Source organism: Narcine bancroftii, chromosome 2 (genome assembly GCF_036971445.1).
Source record: "Narcine bancroftii isolate sNarBan1 chromosome 2, sNarBan1.hap1, whole genome shotgun sequence".
NCBI classification, from domain to species: Eukaryota; Metazoa; Chordata; class Chondrichthyes; order Torpediniformes; family Narcinidae; genus Narcine; species Narcine bancroftii.
The window spans coordinates 275,156,000-275,172,685 of NC_091470.1; the positions used below are offsets into that span (position 1 = coordinate 275,156,000).

At 45.8% G+C, this 16,686-nt stretch overlaps 1 protein-coding gene across 2 annotated transcripts in view; it reads left to right on the top strand.

The window, feature by feature from the left end:
- Positions 1 to 16,110, top strand: part of cnot10 (CCR4-NOT transcription complex, subunit 10) — an 87,212-nt gene extending 71,102 nt beyond the window's left edge. The window contains exon 18 of one of the 2 annotated variants that reach the window (XR_011352161.1): positions 15,480 to 16,110. Coding sequence is in view for 1 of the 2 variants with exons in the window: in XM_069920982.1 (XP_069777083.1) it covers positions 15,480 to 15,541 (62 nt within the window). In the remaining variant the exon portion in view is untranslated. The remainder of the gene's footprint in view (positions 1 to 15,479) is intronic. The other variant, XM_069920982.1, reaches the window with a different exon arrangement.
- Positions 16,111 to 16,686: the final 576 nt, after the last annotated feature.

Below are 16,686 nucleotides of genomic sequence, written 5' to 3' on the forward strand. Positions count from 1 at the left end.
CTTTCTTTTCTTCAGGAGTTCAAAACTTATATCTGGATAAATGAAGATTTTTTGCCCTTTGTACTCCAGTGGCTTGTTGCCCTGTCTTACTTTTTCCATTGCCTTCTCCAGTACCTTTTCTCTTGTAGTATATCTTAGGAATTTTACTAAAATAGATCTTGGCTTTTGTTGTGGTTGTGGTTTAAAAGCAAATGCACTATGTGCCCTTTCTATTTCCATTTGTTGCTGTAGTTCTGGACATCCTAGGATCCTGGGGATCCAATCTTTTATAAACTCTCTCATATTCTTGCCTTCTTCATCTTCCTTAAGGCCCACTATCTTTATGTTATTTCTTCTGTTATAATTTTCCATTATATCTATTTTCTGAGCTAACAGTTCTTGTGTCTCTATAACTTTTTTATTAGATTCCTCTAATTTCTTTTTTAAGTCCTCTACCTCCATTTCTACTGCTGCTTCCCGCTCTTCCATCTTGTCCATTCTCTTTCCCATTTCTGTTAAGGTCATATCTATTTTATTCATTTTCTCTTCTGTATTGTTTATTCTTCTGCTTAAATCATTAAATTCTTGCGCTTGCCATTCTTTAAATGACTCCATGTATTCTTTAATAAGAGAAAGTATATCCTTTATCTTGCCTTTCCCTTCTTCTATTTCACTGTACTCTTCCTCTTCCTCTTCTTCCTCTGGGTTGGCCATCTGTTGTTTCTTTGTTGCCCTTTTCTTCTCTTCTTTCTTGTTTTTGTTGTCTTCTATGTTCTCCTCTTGCTGCAGGTGTTCTGCAGCTGTCATTGCCGGCTGTGGAGATCGACTCCCCAGCTGGTCACCCCTCCCGTCGGTGTGTTTTTTTGCATGCGCATCGCGCATGTGCGACTCCTCGCGCATGTGCGGTTGCGCACTTTTACTCGGCTCAGCGAGCCATTTTTGTAGTCCACTTTCTACCGACCTGATGGAGCGGGTTTCTCTCTCCACCGCGGGCCTCTTCGAACAGGTAATGCCTTCTCCTTCTTCTTCCGTTGTCTTCTCTTCCTCTCTTCTTACCGTTGATTTCGATTTTTCTTTTTTCGTCGCCATCTTCTTTCCACCTTTATACTCACTTTTCTTTAATTTTTATTTTTGTGCCTTTGTGTTTTCCTTTGTTTTTTCCGAATTTTCTGGAGAGGGCTGGAGTTCACCGTCCGGCCACTACTCCATCACATGACTCCCCTCTGCTCTTTACTTTCTCCATGACTGAGTTATTGATGTGTAGTGGAGGGTGGTTGTTCAGTTTGGATAGGTACATGGATGGGAGGGGTATGGAGGTCTATGGTCTGAGTGCAGGTCCATGGGATAGGTAGAATAATAATTTTGGGAAGACTAGATGGGCTGAAGAGTCTCTGCTGCAGTGTTCTATGGCTCTATCACCTTCTGCAACTATAAAATCCACTTATTTTTTCTGTTTCCCGGATGATGAAGGGCCTTCAGCACAAAATGTTACTTCTGTTTCCCTCTCCACACATGCTGCCTGATCTGCTGGGTTTTACTGCATTTTCTGATTTAATTTCAAATTTTCAGCATCTGCACTCTTCTAATTTTCAGTCTCAATCTACGCTATTATTTGTGCTTAAATATATATAAGATTATCCCTTCACGTTTTACTATCAAGGGATTGCATGTAGATTTTGTGTAATCTGATGATATAAGCCTATTGGTCTGAAGGATCAGTGATGGTCTCTTGAGAGACACACCCCTGATGGGTCAGACTGATGTCTGACTTAATGTGTTTGACCCTGATCTCTGATGGAGCCGTACAATTGTTCTGGGAATGTGATTGACAAGATTGCATTCTTTGGAAGTTCCTGAAAGCAAGTCATCTTAATGAAGCTGTGGAAAAGTTATGGCCTTTACTTAGAGCCAGAGGACACTACAGCACAAAAAACAGGCACTTCAGTACATGCTGGACTATTTTTCCACCTTGATCCACTGACTTGCGCCCAGATCATAGCCCTCCATCCCCTTCCCATCCATGTATCTATCCTTCTTCTTTCTTTGGCTTGGCTTCGCGGACGAAGATTTATGGAGGGGGTAAAAAGTCCACGTCAGCTGCAGGCTCGTTTGTGGCTGACCAGTCCGATGCGGGACAGGCAAACACGATTGCAGCGGTTGCAAGGGAAAATTGGTTGGTTGGGGTTGGGTGTTGGGTTTTTCCTCCTTTGCCTTTTGTCAGTGAGGTGGGCTCTGCGGTCTTCTTCAAAGGAGGCTGCTGCCCGCCAAACTGTGAGGCGCCAAGATGCACGGTTTGAGGCGTTATCAGCCCACTGGCGGTGGTCAATGTGGCAGGCACCAAGAGATTTCTTTAGGCAGTCCTTGTACCTTTTCTTTGGTGCACCTCTGTCACGGTGGCCAGTGGAGAGCTCGCCATATAATACGATCTTGGGAAGGCGATGGTCCTCCATTCCGGAGACGTGACCCATCCAGCGCAGCTGGATCTTCAGCAGCGTGGACTCGATGCTGTCGACCTCTGCCATCTCGAGTACCTCGACGTTAGGGGTGTGAGCGCTCCAATGGATGTTGAGGATGGAGCGGAGACAACGCTGGTGGAAGCGTTCTAGGAGCCGTAGGTGGTGCCGGTAGAGGACCCATGATTCGGAGCCGAACAGGAGTGTGGGTATGACAACGGCTCTGTATACGCTTATCTTTGTGAGGTTTTTCAGTTGGTTGTTTTTCTAGACTCTTTTGTGTAGTCTTCCAAAGGCGTTATTTGCCTTGGCGAGTCTGTTGTCTATCTCATTGTCGATCCTTGCATCTGATGAAATGGTGCAGCCGAGATAGGTAAACTGGTTGACCGTTTTGAGTTTTGTGTGCCCGATGGAGATGTGGGGGGGCTGGTAGTCATGGTGGGGAGCTGGCTGATGGAGGACCTCAGTTTTCTTCAGGCTGACTTCCAGGCCAAACATTTTGGCAGTTTCCGCAAAGCAGGACGTCAAGCGCTGAAGAGCTGGCTCTGAATGGGCAACTAAAGCGGCATCATCTGCAAAGAGTAGTTCACGGACAAGTTTCTCTTGTGTCTTGGTGTGAGCTTGCAGGCGCCTCAGATTGAAGAGACTGCCATCCGTGCGGTACCGGATGTAAACAGCGTCTTCATTGTTGGGGTCTTTCATGGCTTGGTTCAGCATCATGCTGAAGAAGATTGAAAAGAGGGTTGGTGCGAGAACACAGCCTTGCTTCACGCCATTGTTAATGGAGAAGGGTTCAGAGAGCTCATTGCTGTATCTGACCCGACCTTGTTGGTTTTCGTGCAGTTGGATAATCATGTTGAGGAACTTTGGGGGACATCCGATGCGCTCTAGTATTTGCCAAAGCCCTTTCCTGCTCACGGTGTCGAAGGCTTTGGTGAGGTTTGACGAAAACAGCCAGGAAATCCAGGAGCTGCTGGCAAAGAAGCGAGCTGCCCACCAGGCTCACCTTACAAAGCCGTCCTGTCCAGAGAAGAAACAAGCCTTCCGTCGCGCATGCAGCCATCTTCAGCGCAAACTCCGGGAGATCCAAAATGAGTGGTGGACTAGCCTCGCCAAACGAACACAGCTCAGCGCGGACATTGGCGACTTCAGGGGTTTCTACGAGGCTCTAAAGGCTGTGTACGGCCCCTCACCCCAAGTCCAAAGCCCGCTGCGCAGCTCAGACGGCAAAGTCCTCCTCAGCGACAAGATCTCCATCCTCAACCGATGGTCAGAACACTTCCAATCTCTTTTCAGTACCAACCGCTCAGTCCAAGATTCCGCCCTGCTCCAGCTCCCTCAACAGCCCCTAAGGCTAGAGCTGGATGAGGTTCCCACCCTGGATGAGACATATAAGGCAATCGAACAACTGAAAAGTGGCAAAGCAGCAGGTATGGATGGAATCCCCCCAGAAGTCTGGAAGGCTGGCGGCAAAACTCTGCATGCCAAACTGCATGAGTTTTTCAAGCTTTGTTGGGACCAAGGTAAACTGCCCCAGGATCTTCGTGATGCCACCATCATCACCCTGTACAAAAACAAAGGCGAGAAATCAGACTGCTCAAACTACAGGGGAATCACGTTGCTCTCCATTGCAGGCAAAATCTTCGCTAGGATTCTACTAAATAGAATAATACCTAGTGTCGCTGAGAATATTCTCCCAGAATCACAGTGCGGCTTTCGCGCAAACAGAGGAACCACTGACATGGTCTTTGCCCTCAGACATGTATCTATCCATATTTCTGTTAAATGTCAAAATTGAAACTGCATCTACCTCCTCTGCTGGGAGATCATGTCACATTCTCACCACGTGAAGAAGTTCCGCTAATGTTCTCTCTAAACATTTCATCTTTCACCCTTAACCCAGTTCTTGCACCACCTTATCTCAGTGGAAAAACCTTGCTTGTTTTTATCTATACCCCTCATAATTTTGAATATCTTATCAAATCTCCAGGGAATAAAGTCCTAACCTATTCAATATTTCCTTTAACTCAGCTTCTCACGTCCTGGCAACATCCTTGTAAATTTTCTCTGCACTCTTTCAATCCCATAGTTAGGTAACCAAAACTGAATGCAATACTCCATTTTTGGCCTCACCAATATCTTATACAACTTCTTCATAACATCCCAACTCTTGTACTAATATTTTGATTTATGAAAGCCAATCTTACGAAAAATCACTTTTAAGATCCTACCTACTGATGCCACCCTCTGGAACAGGTCCCATGACTATGGGTCAGTGTACAGTTAGTTTCCAGTTAATGATAATGTTTAATGCCATACACATTGTACAATGTAGATATGGACCAAAATTCTTACCTGCTGCAGCTGAACAGGAACTTAGTAAGGAAAAAGTACAACTAAAAACAACTACCTCATGCTGGGAAACTTCTGATTTCAGTTCCAAACGTTCAACAGTGTCAGAAAGAAACAAATAATTAGAGGTACTTTGCAATCTGTAAAAAGGGCAATGTGATGAATAAACCTCACAGCGTGTTAATTAAACAGCCCCAGATGGAGCTCTAACCTCTTAGCTGAACTCTTGGAAGAATAATCTGGGGATTCTGTGCCTGTCAACACATAAAGGTTATTAGTTGGCTGTTACTGAAATTGCTTGAATTGACTTACATTTACTGCTGTAAATGATATTAAACGTATGCACCCAGCCTCCTCTTCAGAACATTTTGTACTGGACTGAGACAAAAATCATAAACTGACATTTCTTTACTAATATATTGAATCAACAATAGTGTTCCCCATCAGTCTTACAGAGGACATTAATCTTCAGTCACAGATGTTGTGGACAAGGGCTAACCATCTTAAAATAAAAGCAGAAAATGAGCTAAGTACTCAGTAGGTCAGGCAGCATCTGTGGAGAGGAACGAGAAGGGAATTAATCTGTTTAAGGTGTGTGGAGAAAAGTTTAGGGGAGGTGTCAAAGGTAATTCTTTTACACAGAAAATGGTGGGTGCCTGGAATGCAGTGCTGGGGGTGGAGTTGGAGGCTGGTACAACAGGGTCATTTAAAAGACTCTTAGATAGACACATAGATATAAAAAATAAAGGTTTATGGGATGGGTTAGACTGTTGTGTAGATTTTTATAGGTTGGCACAACATTGTGGACTGAAGGGCCTGTATTGTGTTGTAATGTTCTATCCTAACATTGTGGATCAATTATCTTTAACCGGAACTTTAGCTTTAGGATCTGATCAAGGGTCTTCAACCTGAAACTGTGTCCCTGCTCTTGCCTTCTCCACAGATGCTGCATGACTGGCAGAGCACTTGCTGTTTTCATTTCAGATTTCCTACATCTGCAGTTCCTTTTCATTTGGGTAACTCCTCAGAATCAGGATTATTATCATGAACATATGTCATGAAATTTGTTGTTTTGTGACAGCAGTATTGAGCATTACAGATGCAAAATTTCTATAAATTACAATTCTGTAAATAGAAGATTTAAAAAATGTGTGAAAAAGAGAAAGGGTGAAGAAATGTCCACAGATTCATTGATCATTCAGAAATCTGATGGCAGAGGAGAGGAAGCTGCTTTTGTAATGTTGAGTATGTGTCTTCAGGTTCTTGTCCCTCCTTCCTGATGATAGCAGTGAGAAAAGGGCATGACCTGGGTGATGAGGGTCCTTGATGATAGAGGCTGCTTTCTTGAGATACTACCTCTTAAAGATGTCCTTAATGGAATGGACTAATGTCCATGATGGCACTGGCTGAATTTGCAACTCTCTGTAGCCCCTTCCTGTCCTGTGCATTGGCACCTCCATACCAGACAGTGATGCAACCAGTCAGAATGCTCTCCACAGTACAACTGTAGGAATTTGCAAGAATCTTTGGTAACATAGTAAATCTCCTCGTTCTCCTGATGAAGTATAGCTGCTGGCGAGTCTTCTTTGTGATTGCATCAACAAGGAGGTCCCAAGATAGATCTTCAGAGATATTGACCCCCAGGAATTTGAAATTCTTTACCCTCCGCACTGAAGACCCCTTGATGAGGACTGGTTTTTGTTCTCCTAGTTTCCCCTTCCTGAAATTCCAATCAATTGCTTTGTTTTGCTAACATGATCAACTAGCTGATCTGTCTCACTCCTGTACGCTTCCTCATTGCCATCTGTGATTCTTCCAACAACTGTGGCAAACTTGTAGATAGCATTTGAATTGTCCCTGGCCACACAGTCATGGGTGTAGAGAGGATAGAGCAGTGAAATAAGCATGCATCCTTGAGGTGCACATGTGCTGATTATCAGTGAGGAGGAGACTTTGTTGCTGATCCACTCTGACACTAGACTTCCGATGAGGAAGTCGAGGATCCAGTTGCAGAGGGAGGTGCAGAGGCCCAAGGTTTGAAGCTTGCTGACCAGTACTGAGGCAATGATGGTGTTGAAAGCTGAGTTATAGTCAATGAAAAGAAACCTGATATAGGTGTTGCTGTTGAGTAAAACAGGTCTTTAGACATGGTGATTGAAGTAAAAACACAATGGTGGAGAAACTTAGCCAGTCAAGCAGTGTCTTTTATATAGAGTACTATATAAAGTACATTGTTTGACCTGCTGAGATTTTCCAGCACTATGTTATTACTTAGGAGGAGTTCCTGTTGTCCAGGTGATCCATGGCTATGTGGAGAGCCAGTGAGATTGCGTCTGCTGTGGAATGATTGTGGAGGTAGGCAAATAATTAGGGGTCCATTCTTTTCCAAGGTATGAGTTCATTCTGGGCATGACCAACCTTTCAAAGCATTTCATTGTGGTAGATATTGAGCCAATGGTCATTGAGGCAGCTCATCCTGCTCTTCCTGAGCCACAGGATAATTGATGCCCTTTGAAGTAGGCGAGAACCTCCGAATGCAGCAACGAGAGATTGAAAATGTCCGTGAACACTCCAGCTAGTGGTGAGCACAGATTTTCAGTACCCTGCCAGGTATGCCGTCACCTTGCGAGGCTTCACCCTCTTGAAAGATGTTCTGATGTTGGCCTCTGAAACAGATATCACAGGGTTACCAGCTTCTGCAGGGATTCTCATTGGTACTGTTGAATTTTCCTTTCAAAGTGAGCATAAAAGGTGTTCAGCTCATCAGGGAGTGAAGCATCACAGTCATTTATGATGTTAGGCTTCGCCTTGTAGGATGTAATTGCCTGCAAGTCCTGTCATAGCTGGTGAGTATCTGATTCTGCTTCTGCTCTCACTTGGAATTGCTTCTTTGCTGTTGAGATAGCCTTCCATAGGTCGTATCTGGATTTTTTTTATAGAGACCTTGATCATCAGTCTTAAACACCATCTATCCAGCCCTCGGCAGGCTGAAAATCCTTTGATTCGTCCACAGCTTTTGGTTGTGGTACCCACAGTATGTACGAACGGGCACACACTCATCCACACAGGTCCTGATGAAGTCAGTGACAGCTATGGCATATTCATTCAAGTTTGAAGATGATTCCTTGAATATGGTCCTGTCCACCAATTCAAAGGAGTCCTGCAGGTACTCCTCTGCCTCCCTCGGCCATACTTTCACTGTCTTCATCACTGGTGCCACAGACTTCAGTTTCTGCTTGTACGCTGAGGGTCGAAGTACAGCCAGGTGATCACACTTGCTGAAGTGCAGGCGTGGGATGGCACGGTAGGCATTCTTGATGATGGTGCAATAGTGGTCCAAGTATGTTGTCTCTTCTGGTTGCACGGGTAATATGTTGATGGTAGGTTGTCAGAGATTTCTTCAGGTTGGCGTGGATGAAGTTTCCCACAATGATCGGGAAGGCATCAGGATGTGATGTCCTGTTGCCTGCTGATTTCAGTGCACAGTCCCTCCAGTGCTATCCTGACGTTAGCTTTGGGTGGAATGTATCCAGCAACCAGGATGATGGCGGAAATCTCCCTTAGTCAACACTTGATGATCTAGGTCAGGGGAGCAGGACTAAGACATAACTGTTACCTTAGTGCACCACGATGAATTGATGATGAAGCAGATGCTACGGCCTCTGCCTTTACCAGGCACAGGTGTCTGGTCTGTGCAGTGGAAGGTGAAGTTTTTTGAAGCTCTTCAAGTAACAAGGTGGGATATTTTATGCCTCAGTGCCCTGTCTTAATCATGTTGCCAGGATTACCCCTGTGTATGTCTGTACCTCTCTGCAGTGGTTGAGTACTTTGGGCCTGGAATCCCCTTCCTACTTAAAGATGGTTCCCAAAAGCCCTTCTCCTTTTGGTCTCCTTTTGCACTTCGCATCAAATCTTGTTTGCTAACATTCTTGTGAAATAACTCTGAAGAGCTTACTATTTTAAATGTATTATGTAAATGTTGTGTTATCCAAGGCTGGCACCCCTGACAGGGTAACATTGCTTTTATACTTGTCACACAGGAGCCATGGATTGTATTTTGTGCTCAAGTGAGACTATAACACTCAAATTTCCAACTTCAACACCTGAAGTAAACATTGCAATGAATCATATTTTCTGGCCTTAATTTTGAAGTGAGAAAGTTCACGATCGAAAATACCAAGCTAATTAGAAAGTGTAATTAGCAACAAAATCTGGGACAAAATGGTGTCTGACAGGTCTTCTTTTGTTAGATCCAATGTCCTAAAGCTAAAGTTATGTTTTACTTAGATCTTGGAAAAGCTGATCAACTGTAAAGAATTCTGTGGAACCAATTTCTTCTTTAGTCTGTTTTCTTCTATAATTGTAAAATTGAATCTTGAAAAATTAGTGAAATATTAATTGAGAGAAACAGCCATAACTGTAGATACACATATAGGATTGTAGTCGCACACTACTCGAAAGAAGACACACACATGTAGTGTAGTCAGGTTAAGCTCTGAGTTTTATTAGAGCTCAGGTCCAACTTTTATACTTGCACTGTTCCTGCCATGGCCCCCCTTGGCTGACATCACAACATACAGAAAAAAAGCAGGTTTCTTGCACATGTATACTTTCCTGCACAACAATGCCTTCTTCCCCACGCGCTGTCCCTGTCGGTTGGCAGTGTAGCAAGGCCAGTGACATTTTGGGGTCACTGGCCTTTAAGCTGCCCTTGCCGTTCACTCACCGGTTCGCATGTTGGGGTCAGTGCCGCTGCAAAGGCTGCTGGCCTTTGGTTACGCTTACTGTCTGTAATGCCAGCTCGATTGCCGCGGTGGCGGGCTGCGACATGACTCTCCCCCAAAACTGGTGGTATTGTCCTTGATGCCCAGAGGAAAAGTCTCTGCTGCCTCTCGTGGCCTGCCTCTTTGGCATTGTGCTGGTGTCTTGATGGGGTGTGTTGAGTCAAAGTGTACTGACTTCAGCCTGTCTTTTGTAAAGACCTCCATCTTGCCTCTGACCTCCAGTTCAAATATGGCCCCTTTGTTGTGGATGACCTGGAATGGACCCTCATACAGCCTCTGAAGCAATGGATAATGTGGACCCCTGCAATTAAAACATACCCACAGTCCTGCAGGTCTTTGGGTCTGTTGGTCCTTGTGTGTCCATGCCTAGAAGGTGGAATTGGGGCCAGGTTGCCGACTCTTTCCCTTAGCCTGCTGAGGAACTAATGGGACTAAAGCCAGACAAATCACCTGGCCCTGATGATATGCATCCAAGGGTTTTGAAGGAAATGGCAGAAGTTATAGTTGATGCATTGGTGGTCATATACCAAAATTCCTTGGATTCTGGGCAGGTCCCGGCAGACTGGAAGACAGCAAATGTCAGGCCACTTTTTAAGAAGGGATGTAGGCAGAAGACTGGAAATTATTGGCCAATTAACTTGACGTCTGTAGTTGGAAAAATGCTTGAAGCCGTCATTAAAGATGAAATAGTGAAACTTTTGGAATGTTAGGGTTCAATCAGGCAGACGGAGCGTGGTTTTAGAAATGGAAGATCTTGTTTGACAAACTTGTTAGGCTTCTTTGAGAATATAATGGGTGCGGTGGATAGAGGGGAACAGGTTGATGTTGTGTATTTGGATTTCCAGAAAGCGTTTGATAAGGTGCCGCACAAGAGACTTATCAGTAAGTTACAAGAAAGTGGAGTCCAGGAAAGTATATTGGCATGGATCGAAAACTGGTTGTCTGACAGGAGGCAGAGGGTCGGGATAAATGGGAATTTTTCAGGTTGGGAGAGAGTGGTAAGTGGGGTGCCGCAGGGGTCGGTGCTAGGCCCACAGCTGTTCATCATTTACATTGATGACTTGGAGTAGGGGACAGAATGTGGTGTAGCCAAGTTTACGGATGACACCAAATTGAGTGGAAGAGCAAATTGTAATGAGGATGTGGAGAGTCTGCAGAGGGATATAGTTAAGCTGGATGAGTGGGCAAAGGTCTGGCAGATGGAGTACAATGTTAGTAAGTATGAGGTTATCCACTTTGGCAAGAAAAATAAAAGAGCTGAATATTATTTAAAGGGTGAAAAACTACAGCATGCTGTTGTGTAGAGGGATTTGGGAGTGCTTGTGCATGAATTGCAAAAAGTTAGGTTGCAGGTGCAGCAGGTTATTAAGAAGGCAAATGGAATGTTGGCCTTCATTGCTGGAGGAATTGAATTCAGGAGTAGGGAGGTAATGTTGCAACTGTATAAGGTACTGGTGAGACCGCACCTGGAGTACTGTGTCCAGTTCTGGTCTCCATATTTGAGGAAGGATATACTGGCCTTGGAGACGGTCCAGAGGAGGTTTACGAGGTTGATCCCTGGGATGAAGGGGTTGACTTATGATGAAAGATTAAATCGTCTAGGATTGTATTCGCTCGATTTCAGAAGAATGAGGGGAGATCTTATAGAAACATATAGGATTATGAAGGGTATGAATAGGATAGATGTTGGAAGGTTTTTTGAGCTGGCCGGGGAAACTAAAACGAGAGGACACAGTCTCAAGATTCGGGGGAGTAGATTTAGGACAGAGATGAGGAAAAATAGTTTTTCCCAGAGAGTAATGAATGTTTGGAATTCTCTATCCAGGGAAGTGGTTGAGGCTGCTTCATTAGACATATTTAAAATTCAGTTAGATAAATTTTTACATGATAGAGGAATTAGGGGATATGGGGAGAAGGCAGGTAGGTGGAGTTAGGTCATAAATTAGATCAGCCATGATCTTATTGAATGGTGGAGCAGGCTCGCTGGCCCATTTTTGGCCTACTCCTGTTCCTACTTCCTATGTTCCTATGTTTGCAGAGTCATCTTGCTGTCCACCTAGGGATGGTACAAATTTTCCCGGGACCACCAGTGGAGCTCTGTAGCCGAGTTCGGCCGAAGAGCTGTTGAGGACCTCCTTGGGCTCCATGCAGATGCCCAACAGTGCCCATGATAGCTCATCTACCCAATTGGGTCCTTGGAGTCTGGTCATAAGTGTGGTTTTGAGGTGCCTGTGGAAGTGTTCCACCAACCAATTGGACTCTGGGTGGTAAGCTGTTGTGTGATGCTGGTGAGGTCGGATCAAGGCTGGAGGTGAACTGGGCCCCTCTGTCAGATGTGATGTGAGATGGTAACCCGAACCACGCTACCCAGGACGAGATGAGGGCCCTGGCACATGAGGTTATGGATGTGTCTGCCAGTGGGACTGTTTCTGGCCACCTGGTGAATCAGTTGACCATCATGAACAGATAGCTGAAACCTTGGGATACCGGCAAGGGTCCTACTATTTCCACGTGGATGTGGTTGAACCTTCATTCTGCAGGCTCGAAGTGCTGAGATGGGGTCTTGGTATGCTGCGGTACCTTGGTTGTTTGGCACTGCATGCACGCCTTCGCCCATCCGCTGACCTGTTTCTAAATCCACGCCACATGTATTTGCTGGCCACCAGGTGGGTGAGCCAGTCCGTGGATGGAGTCGAAAACCTGTCATCTCCAAGCTGCCGGGACGATGGGTCTGATCTAACTGGTGGCCATGTTGCATAGGAAGGTGGTGTTAACTGTGCCTACTGGGATGTCCTAGAGCTGAATTCCAATATGGCTGTCCTGTATTGGGGCATCTCCTCATCTTTCTGCTCATCTCTGCCAGTGCTACAAAGTCTACTCCCCTTGATAGCGTGTGGATATTTTGCCAGGACAGTGCATCGGCCACCACGTTGTCCTTGCCGGAGACGTGCTTTACACCTGTTGTGTACTCCGAGATGTAAGATAGATGTCGTGGCTGGCAGGCCAACCAGGGGTCCGAGATCTTAGCCAAGGCATAAGTCAAAGGCTTGTGATCTGTGAAAACCGTGAAGGACCTGATCTCGAGGAAGTACCTGAAGTGGTGGATGGCTAAGTACAGTGCCAGTAGCTCCCTGTGAAAAGTGCTGTACTTCAGTTCTGGAGGCTGCAGATATTTGCTGAAGAAAGCCAGCAGCCGCCAACTTCCTTCAATCTGCTGTTCCAGAACTCTGTTGATCGCCATTCCTGAGGCATCCACTGTCAGGGCCGTTGGAACGTCTGACCTGGGATGTGCCAGGAGAGCAGCGTCTGCCAGGGCTTCCTTGACCTTCATGAAGACACATCCCAGATGATGTCCTTCATCTTGTGATGATGTAATGGGGGCGTATTATACTGTCTGCTTGCTATTGGCTATGGCTGTAGAGATACTCCACCCTACTGGTTTAACAGATAGAGATGCTTTCCCATTGGCCAATTTAGTGGTGGTTATTTTCTTTGGCTTGGCTTCGCGGACGAAGATTTATGGAGGGGGTAAAAGTCCACGTCAGCTGCAGGCTCGTTTGTGGCTGACAAGTCCGATGCGGGACAGGCAGACACGGTTGCAGCGGTTGCAGGGGAAAATTGGTTGGTTGGGGTTGGGTGTTGGGTTTTTCCTCCTTTGCCTTTTGTCAGTGAGGTGGGCTCTGCGGTCTTCTTCAAAGGAGGTTGCTGCCCGCCAAACTGTGAGGCGCCAAGATGCACGGTTTGAGGCGTTATCAGCCCACTGGCGGTGGTCAATGTGGCAGGCACCAAGAGATTTCTTTAGGCAGTCCTTGTACCTTTTCTTTGGTGCACCTCTGTCACGGTGGCCAGTGGAGAGCTCGCCATATAATACGATCTTGGGAAGGCGATGGTCCTCCATTCTGGAGACGTGACCCATCCAGCGCAGCTGGATCTTCAGCAGCGTGGACTCGATGCTGTCGACCTCTGCCATCTCGAGTACTTCGACGTTAGGGATGAAAGCGCTCCAATGGATGTTGAGGATGGAGCGGAGACAACGCTGGTTGAAGCGTTCTAGGAGCCGTAGGTGGTGCCGGTAGAGGACCCATGATTCGGAGCCGAACAGGAGTGTGGGTATGACAGCGGCTCTGTATACGCTTATCTTTGTGAGGTTTTTCAGTTGGTTGTTTTTCCAGACTCTTTTGTGTAGTCTTCCAAAGGTGCTATTTGCCTTGGCGAGTCTGTGGTCTATCTCATTGTCGATCCTTGCATCTGATGAAATGGTGCAGCCGAGATAGGTAAACTGGTTGACCGTTTTGAGTTTTGTGTGCCCGATGGAGACACTTGTCTGGTCCATGTCTATGGCATATCAATTTTATTAACAGACTATCAATCATGGATACTTCTCTGAAATCTGGAAGACTCAAGGTAGATCAAGATGCCACTCAAGCTGGAGAAATTTTTCACCGCTGGCTCCAGTGTTTTGAAGCATACATACAAGTGAACAATGTTGTGCAAGACGCAGTGAAAATGGACCATCTTGTGGCTCTCTTCGGAGAAGTACTCTACTCCATGGTTAGGGAGACAGCTGTCTACCAGAATGCACTGAATCTCCTCAGAACCTATTATGATATGCCACAAAAGACCTTGTTCACAAGACATCAGCTTCATACTTGAAGACAACAAGCCGGAGAGAGCGAAGATGCTTTTGCGCTCGCACTAAAAGGGCTATCCAGAACCTGTGCTTGCGCTGCTGTCAAGGCCAAAGCCCCACCGAGAATCTTTGATGCTGGACGCATTCATAAGCAGATTGGTGTCGGGGTACATCAGACAACGTTTACTGGAGACCCCGGGCCTAACATTTAATGCAATAAGCAAAGACGTTTAGGGTTGCTGTACAAAGTGCTAAAGCCCTCGAGAAAGAAAGAGGTGCTGAAGTGACACCCCCAAGGCCCGCCCGCAGCGATTATCCACTGCTGAACGCCACTAAACTGCAGCAAAAAAGCCGCTACAGAAGATACTACTTCTGCGGTTTGGCGCTACGTGTTCGCTCCCAGTGCCCTGTACGGCAAGCCAATTATGCCAACTGCGAAAAGTGAGGTCACTGGGCCAGAGCCTGCGTGCATGAGAGTCCTCACCTAGCTCACACCTTGAGCTGAAGAGTAAGAAGAAGAAGAAGTGCTCAAATGCTACTAATAAGCAGGGGCACCGCCACAAGACTGCTGTGTTGACCTGGAGAGCCAATGATACATCTAGTTCTTCTTCCTCTTCTTCTCCTTCTTCTGAAGTCGTAAGTGGAACTGCCAGCAACGTGTCAAACTCCGACAGATCGCCACCACAGGGAGACCCTGTTCTGGTGTCGATGACGATTAATAAAGACAAACCCCACGACCTGAAGCATTCCATAGTGAAGGTGGGGGTAAACGGGGAGCCTATTGACTGTTTGATTTGGGCAGTACTGACAGCTATATTTACCCTAACACCGCTAGCACCCTGAATCTTACCTTGTATCTGTCTTTTCTATGGCTTGTTCTGGACTAAAATGAGACATTACAAGTTGCTGTAAAATAACCCTGAAGGTAAATGGAAATGAATAGTTCTGTTATTAAATGTCTTGATATGATTTTTAGTATTTTCGGTTATCCTAACTTCATTCATAGTGACAGAGAGTCAGCTTTCATGAGTTCTGAACTTAGGCAATACCTTCTTGATAGGGGGATAGCTACTAGTCATACTACAAGCTATAACCCACAGGGTAATGGTCAAGTGGAGAGCAGTAATGGTACAATCTAGAAAGCTATCACTCTTGCACTAAAAAAAGGTCTCCCCACCAGCCACTGGCAAGATGTGCCTCCAGAAGCTTTAACTCTATCCGTACACGGCTTTGTCCAGCTACCAATGAGACCCCTCACCAATGTCTTTTTGTTTTCCCTAGAAAATCGAAAACTGGATCGACCTTGCCAACTTGGCTCTCTAACCCCGGAGAAGTTTTATTAAGAAAGCATGTTAAACCCAGCAAAGCTGACCCACTTGTAGAGCGTGTTCAACTGCTTCATGCTAATCTGCAGTATGCTCATGTTATTTTTCTTAATGGAAGAAAGGACACTGTTTCCCTAGGGATCTAGCCTCGCCTGGTCTACAGCCTGCTAGCCCTTCCACTGACCTGACTCCTTCTCTACCCACCTCGTCAAGGGAAACACTCGAGGAACAATACCCTCTTAATGGGAATGTTTCCTCGCGCTCTCCACTTCCTTCCACACCTAGCAAAAGAAGTCCTTCGGTTAGAGATAAGACTCCTCCATCTGTGCCCTTACAAAGATTAACACGAATCTCAAAGTCTCCTCAGATGCTCTGTTATGACCATTTCTTATCTTAGCCATGATTACAGTGAGTGGAGTTACCCTGTATTATCTCAGGTTTGCACTTTGTTTTTTTTTTGCTATGTTCTCATTAATTCTGTTGGTAACCCTTGATCTTGCGTGATTTTGTTTTGCTTTTGCCATTATTGTATTTTATTAAAATTGGTCATTTTTTTGGCGGGGTGAATGTGATGATGTAATGACTGCTTGCTATTGTCTGTGGCTGTAGAGATGCTCCACCCTACTGGTATAACAGATGGAGATGCTTTCCCACTAGCCAGTTTGGTGGTGGTTATAGTCTGTTAATAAAAGCCCAGTATTAGTATAACATTTGTCTGGTCCATGCCTATGGAATATAATGCCTTGCCTGCCATCCAGGTGAACAAGAGCCACATGATCTGGGCAGCTGAGGGAATTAACCTATGATAGAAATTGATCATCCCCACGAACTCCTGTAGTCCCTTGGTCGTGATGGGTCTGGGGAACTTCCGGATGGCCTCCACTTTGCTGAATAACAGTGCAGCTCCTTCCCTGGTTATCCTGTGGCCCAGGAAGTCGACGGCCACTGTGTCCATGAGTCGCTGGAAGGTCTGTGAGGCGTTCTTTAGCCCGAACAGCATTCAGAGGAATTCAAAGAGGCCGAATAGGGTGATGATGGCGGACTTAGGGATATCATTGGGGTGTACCAGGATCTGATGATATCCCCTTGGAGAAGATCCTTGCCCCATGCAGGTTAGCCGCGAAGTCCTGGATGTGCAGCACGGGTACCGATCTGGTGTTGTG